Source organism: Nestor notabilis, unplaced genomic scaffold (genome assembly GCF_000696875.1).
Source record: "Nestor notabilis isolate BGI_N333 unplaced genomic scaffold, ASM69687v1 scaffold10275, whole genome shotgun sequence".
NCBI classification, from domain to species: Eukaryota; Metazoa; Chordata; class Aves; order Psittaciformes; family Psittacidae; genus Nestor; species Nestor notabilis.
In genome coordinates, this window is record NW_009928023.1 from 1 (window position 1) to 6584 (window position 6584).

At 45.7% G+C, this 6584-nt stretch overlaps 1 protein-coding gene across 1 annotated transcript in view; it reads left to right on the plus strand.

Annotated features, from left to right (window-relative positions):
* Positions 1-4125: 4125 nt before the first annotated feature.
* The window catches only part of VGLL1 (vestigial-like family member 1), a 4060-nt gene continuing 1601 nt past the window's right edge, over positions 4126-6584 (plus strand). Inside the window, exons 1-2 of the mRNA XM_010014326.1 lie at positions 4126-4336; positions 4901-5320. Coding sequence (XP_010012628.1) covers positions 4126-4336; positions 4901-5320 — 631 coding nt within the window. The remainder of the gene's footprint in view (positions 4337-4900; positions 5321-6584) is intronic.

The following is a 6584-nucleotide window of genomic DNA, read 5'->3' on the forward strand; positions in this document are numbered from 1 at the left end:
GGGCCCTTCCAACACAAACCAGTCTGGGATTTCTTGAATGGCTTCAACTGGGTTACTTTGGTAAACTTACTGCAGAAAATCCCCAAATTCTCTCTTTCTTGCTATAGCCCCTGCAGAACAAGAATCATGTTTTTATTGTCTGAAGTTTTCTTCAGTCATTTAAACAGATCCAGCAAAGAGGAGAATGAGAATTGGTTATCCAGTTTCTCTGGGATGGCGACAAGGTGATCTTTTCCTTCTTGTGGACATTCGTAGTTACTCAATATCCTGTAACCTGGCATAGGAAAGTCCTTTCTGATCCTGGCGAAGTTTGGTTCTCTGCCATAACCTATTTCTCATCTTAGTGTAAACTCTTCTGAAGTCCAGACACTGTCTTCTTTATTGTGTACACATTGTCATAAAAAACAACCCCTGCTTACAGTCCTGTTTTCCTCATTCCTGAAACCTCCTAACCCGGTTGACTCGTTGGAGTGCATTTCATGCATTCTTAGCAGATGGGCTGAAGGAAACGCCTAGTTCACTCGCAGCTAGAGGCTAGAAAGCATGTAAGGAGTTCATGAACGTTGCTCGTCTCCTCCTGCAGTCACTGCAGAGTGCACTTAGCCTGCTGGGGGAAGGATCCCAAACTGCTGGACGCAGCATGAGCATCCCACATCTGGAATACCCCACTGGCGTGACACCGCTCCCGACAGTGAGTTAAGGTAGGAGAATTCAGTGATCATTTCAACTTGTGTTCACTGACTTTCCTAAATGTTCACTTATTTGAAAGCTACTTGAGGAAGGTGAATGTCTGTTTGTTAAATTATTGCTCAATACTTTGGAAGTGGCAAGTTTTTGTATTTTATTTACACTCATCCCTGGCAGTGTTCAAGGCCAGGCTGGACACAGGGGCTTGGAGCAACCTGCTCTAGTGGAAGGTGTCCCTGCCCGTGGCAGGGGTTGGAGCTGGAGGAGCTTTAAGGTCTTTTCAACCCAAATCAATCTGTGTCTCTATAATTCAATTTTAAAGCTGTTTTGGGCTGCGTGAAATAGAGAACTGAGTTGCCTGTCTGGTGCTACAGTGATGGGAAATTAATATTACTTCCAAGGGTGAGGAACTCACAATTCACACACGTGGAACAGCTGCTACACAGCAATAAACAGCACTGCAGTAGCTTACAGTTAATGCCACAGGCAAGTTAAGCATGTTAATAAAGTGGTATGAAGACCAAATGGCTGCCTTGCACTGAGTGAGGAACAGGAAAAGTAGACCTCTGGGCCACAGCTAATGCTTCCTAAAGTTTATGTTGCTGTGTAGTGGTGGAGCAGCATAGGAAGAGCTGGTTTGCTCCTGGCTGTTGAGATGGCCTCATGTACTATTTCTCAGGCCATATGGTCGCTGATGACTTTGCCAAGTCTTTACTGCCTGGGTTAGAATTTACAATGGCAAGTGCTGGCCTCCAGCTGAGCAACCAGAGAGTTTCTTAACCTAAACAGTGGGTTGCGTTCTAAAACAAGACTGCAAAAGAGTGTCTCTTCCTGTGCTTGAAGCTCTTCCAGTTGTTTGGCTGGGTTGTGCTAGTTCCTTCTCCCCTCATGGGTCTTGGGAAGGTGCCTGTAAATCAGGAGGAAGGGTTTCTGGTTTAAGTTTTCTCTGACTGGTAAAGTTTCATCAGTTTTAAAGCTCTGAAGGATTGTCTTCTGAATCAGACAACTGTTAGAGCATTCCTTTGCATTTCCTAACTGGTGACCAACCTGTGTGTGTCCCATCCCCACCACTGTGTCTAAGTGGACCGGAGGCTGGAGCTGGGAAAGGATGCAAGAAGGGTAAAGCAATACAAATCCTAAGATGAGGACTGAGGAACTACTGAGTTCCTCACAAATGGGTGGTTGATGACAGGGGATTGGTGCTATTTGAGGAAGGGTCCATGAAGGAGGAGAGGTAACAAGCAAAACTGGATCTAGAAGCAAATGATAAACATGGACAAGAGGTTTATAGATGAAGGCTTGAACACAAAAAGGGCACACATTATGCTGGGTGACCTCAATCCTCATATTTTTCAATGTCTGAATACTTGGCTTTGCAGCCTGAATAATCTTTTCATGCATAAAAAATACTAAGAGACCATTTGGACACAGCCTTTGCAGATACTTCAGAGTACCCTTTGGGACACAGATGAGCACAAGTTTATTAGGAAGCTTCTGAGGATGGGGGGGGTGGGGGTTATGATTAGAAGAGAGATCAGATAAAGGTATTGGAATAGGTTAAGCAATGCTGCATATTGCAGGGTCAGTTGGATGGAAGCACAACTCTACTGACTCACCAGGTTTTGTGTGGTACAGCTGGCTGTTGACCAAAGGTTTCCCTGGTCTCTGGAGCATAACAGCCTCCGTGCTACGAAGGTAGAGCAGTTCTGCTGTGTGGTGTGATGAGCTGACAGCAAGACTGGAACATGGCATAGGAACAGCAGGCACTTCTCCCTGCATTCACAGCCTGAGCACTGCTACATACGATTTTGATTACAGCAGAATACCTGAGCTCTGCTTGTAGAACTCACTCCCCTGTGGCCTGAAACTGCACAGATGCATATTAACCATGCTTGTCCAGGGCAGGCAGTGACGTTCCTTATCCTACTCTCACCATACCTGGCAGCAGAGATTTTGTAAGGAGAACAAAAAGGAGTCTTAGAGTCTTCATTTGACTTCCTGCAAACTATTTTAGAGTAATTCTTGCCTTAAATCCATGAGTTCTGGTTGAACTACAGTGTACGTTCTAACAGTCTTGGTGTGTGGTTTAGCAGTCTCGCTCCCGAAGTTTTAAGCAACTGACAGACCCACCATGTTCCTCAGTACGTTGTTTCAAACAAAAAAGAGGTTTTGTTTAGTTTATTTGGGGCTTTTTACTTGAATTTGCCATAATTTGAATTTCCAATAATTTAATCTGCCTTTTTCTAATAGGTGAAGCAACTACTCTCAGACATCTCATTGTGGAAGCCCATGCTGACAGTGCTCAAGGTACTTTGAACTTTACCTTATCTAAAGTTGTTATTATTTTAAGCTCTAATGATATTTTTTCTTCTTTAATGTTTTATTTCACTCTGTCAATGTTATTTGAACAATGCAGAAGCCAGACTTGAACAGAGCAATCCTCCCAGAGAGGAATCCCAGAGGAAGGAATCCTCCTGGAGAGGGATGCTTCATCAGGGACTGTAGCAATGGGACAAGGGGTGATGGGTTTGAACTGAAACAGGGGAAGTTCAGGTTAGATACAAGGCAGAAGCTCTTCCCTGTGAGGGTGCTGAGGTGCTGGCACAGGGTGCCCAGAGAAGTGTTAAGTGCTTCATCCTTGGCAGTGTTCAGGGCCAGGTTGGACAGAGCCTTGGGTGACATGGTCTAGTGTGAGGTACCAGCAGGGGGGTGGAACTGGATGACCTTAAGGTCCTTTCCAACCCAGCCTATTCTGTGATTCTCTAAGTTCACCGTGAACATCCAGGACTAATGTGACCTCTGAATTATTTGTCTCGGTGCTTCAGATCTTTCAGCATAGTTCCATCTTCAGGGCACAGTGCTAGGTCCTAAGTACAGGGCTATAAAGGCAGGGTGAGAAATGACAGCATTTCATTCCTTAACAGAGCCAATGCTGTGGCACTGACAGGTAACTCATACAAGGGTGGCATCCATCAGGCTCTTTGCTTCTCTGAGCCATTCACTGCTTTCACAACACAGTGTCCTTTACTAAGGTTGCATATTGTACAGTTCTATCAAACTTAGAGCTCACCACCAAAAGATCCTGTATTGAACAAGTTACTCACTGGACTCCCTTTGATTGGGAAAAATGCACTCCCATCACAATTCTGGAAAGCTTAATACATATTTATTGAAAGGTTTCTCTTTTCGTTCTATACTTCAAGTATTTCATATTAGAAATAATATGAAATCATTTCCTATAATAAGGAAAACAGTGAAGAAAAGGTGTGTGGAATAAGCAGAAACCCAGATAAAGAATCTCATCTTACTAGTAACACTTGGTCTGGCCCTACCAGTTTCAAGAGGAAGATGGGCTCACCACTGGCTGTGCACTTTAAGCTGAACAGTATGTCTTTGACTGCTCTGGTTTTCTTTGGCAGGGGCTGGTGCTCATTGGAAATGGAAGAAACAAGGAAGCTCTCTCCAAAGCCGTGTAAAAGCAAAGAACCTGTGAAAACAGAATGGGGGGCTCAGAGTGTTGTATTTACCTACTTCCAAGGGGATATTAACAGTGTGGTGGATGAACATTTTTCAAGAGCTCTAAGCAATGCCAAGAACCCACAAGACCTGAGCACAAAGCAGAGGGATGAGACTGTTGTCCTGAAGAACGGTGAGCTGCTTTCCATGCCTGAGCGGGGCGTTAGACAGGGGGGACTGGCTATCACTAAGAGTTTAAGATGCAGCGTGCTTCCATTTGGAACCACGTACAAACAGAAAGCAAGAAAAGCTTGCAAAGCCCTGGGTTATATAGCTGGGACTTCCTGAGTAAATCCCTGGCCTTGCTGGGGTGCTTCCCAAGCTGTCCATGGGCCTGTTGGCAGGACTGGGTCCTCATTTTCCAGCCAAGTGTCTCCATCACAGTCAGATGCATTAAGTGCAGTATGACTTTATTTGTTATAATCTATTTGTCTGAGCTTGCAATGGTTAAAAAGCTGCCTATGTCCATGGCCTGTAAGAAAACACGTTATAGTTATTTGGAAGTATTGGTGGTGGTTTAGTCTGCTTTTAGCATGAGTTTGTGGTTGATTTTGAAGACGAGCAGCACTATGGAGAATATATATTTATTTAAAATGAATATGCAGTTTGGCAGTGTTCCCTTAGAAGGCCACTGGAATTTGCCTTGGGACAAAAGTAAGAATTGATGAGACTTCAGATGCTTTCTTTCTCTTTTAAGTAGATAGCATGTCTCCCCATCAGTGGAATTTCTCTTCACATTGCTCCAAAACATATCCACCATCTTCTGCACCAAGCGTGTCAAATTCGGGTCTGAATTTTGCTGCTGCTGGTCTGGCAGGTCAGTACCAGCCACCATCTCTGCGGAGTCATCCAACCCAACCTGCAGACTTATGGCCTTTCCCTTCGATTGGGGCTCCCAGTCTTCCCAGTTCCGTCTATCATCATGCCTTGCCTGACCTGCACGTGGGAGATGAACCCATCTCTGACAGGAAATACGGTTCTCTTCTTGGTCTTCTGCAACAGGAAAAGTGCTTAACATCCATGCAGGAATGTACCATGAAGCAACACTCAAGTTCTGCTTGTATGACTGGACCTGCTAGGTTACAAAATATAAGCCAAAGTTCAGCTCCTGGGGGAGGTAAGGAAATACTGCCACTGTTCTTTGATGGCATCTTATGGAAAGAGACAAAATGATACAGTCTGTGGTTCCTCGGGTTCTCAAACTGGAGTCATCTTCAGCCCAGCTCATAGCAATGTTTTGCAATAGATTGGCCAGGATGTGTCCTGTGGTACTTAGGAGCGATTAGCTCCATAGTGTGGCTTCATCAGAAACTCTGCATTGCCCACTTGCACAATATTCTACCTCCTGGCTTACATTAGGGAGCTATTTGAAGTGAATATAAACATTATTCAGAGTGCTATGAGGATCAGGGATGGGGTGGCCAGGTAAGAGCCCAGGGCAGCCTACATTACTGTGTAGGGTGTTGTAGCTGGGAGGATTTTGGGTGCTGGAGAGGGACTCTTCATCAGGGACTGTAGTGATAGGACAAGGGGTGATGGGTTCAAACTGAAACAGGGGAAGTTCAGGTTGGATCTAAGGCAGAAGCTCTTCCCTGTGAGGGTGCTGAGGCGCTGGCACAGGGTGCCCAGAGGAGCTGTGGCTGCCCCATCCCTGGCAGTGTTCAAGGCCAGGTTGGACACAGGGGCTTGGAGCAACCTGCTCTAGTGGAAGGTGTCCCTGCCCGTGACAGGGGTTGGAGCTGGATGAGCTTTAAGGTCCTTTCCAACCCAAACCATTCTATGATTATACGATGAGGATAAAGGGGCTTCCAGGTTGGCCTTGCCATGTTTCCCAGCTAATTGCTGCCTACCATGAAGCACTGCTGCCCTGCTGGCAATGGCAGAGCCCAGGGCTAACACAATTCACACAGAAGTGATGACTGTTGCTTATTTACTGTTGACAATGAGCAGGAATCCCAATCCCTGATACTTCCAGCACACAGAAGAAAGATGGCTGGTGACTGAAGTCCATTTCCTGGGATTTTACATCCCTGCATCCCTCCGTTTTACAGGCTGCTCTGGTGGATAAAATTGCTCCCCTGTGAGTAATTTCTGTCTTTGAGAAGCCGTTTGGGATCAAGCTTCCTCGTGCCCTGTTAGGATAGGCCTGCATTGCTGTTCCTGGGCGTTACCCACGTACAGAGCTTGGCACTGGCTTCCAAGAAAAAGGATTGTGAAATCGGTTAGGGAGTCTGCTGGAAAAACACAGCGTGTCCCATCTGGTGCTGCCTCAGAGACAGAGAGGAGCAGGCATGTGAGGAAGCAATCCCAAGTCTTAGCTTTTGAAAAAGAGCCAGCTGCGAGATACCTGCTGGTTACCCCACTTCTTATCTGCAGCAGCA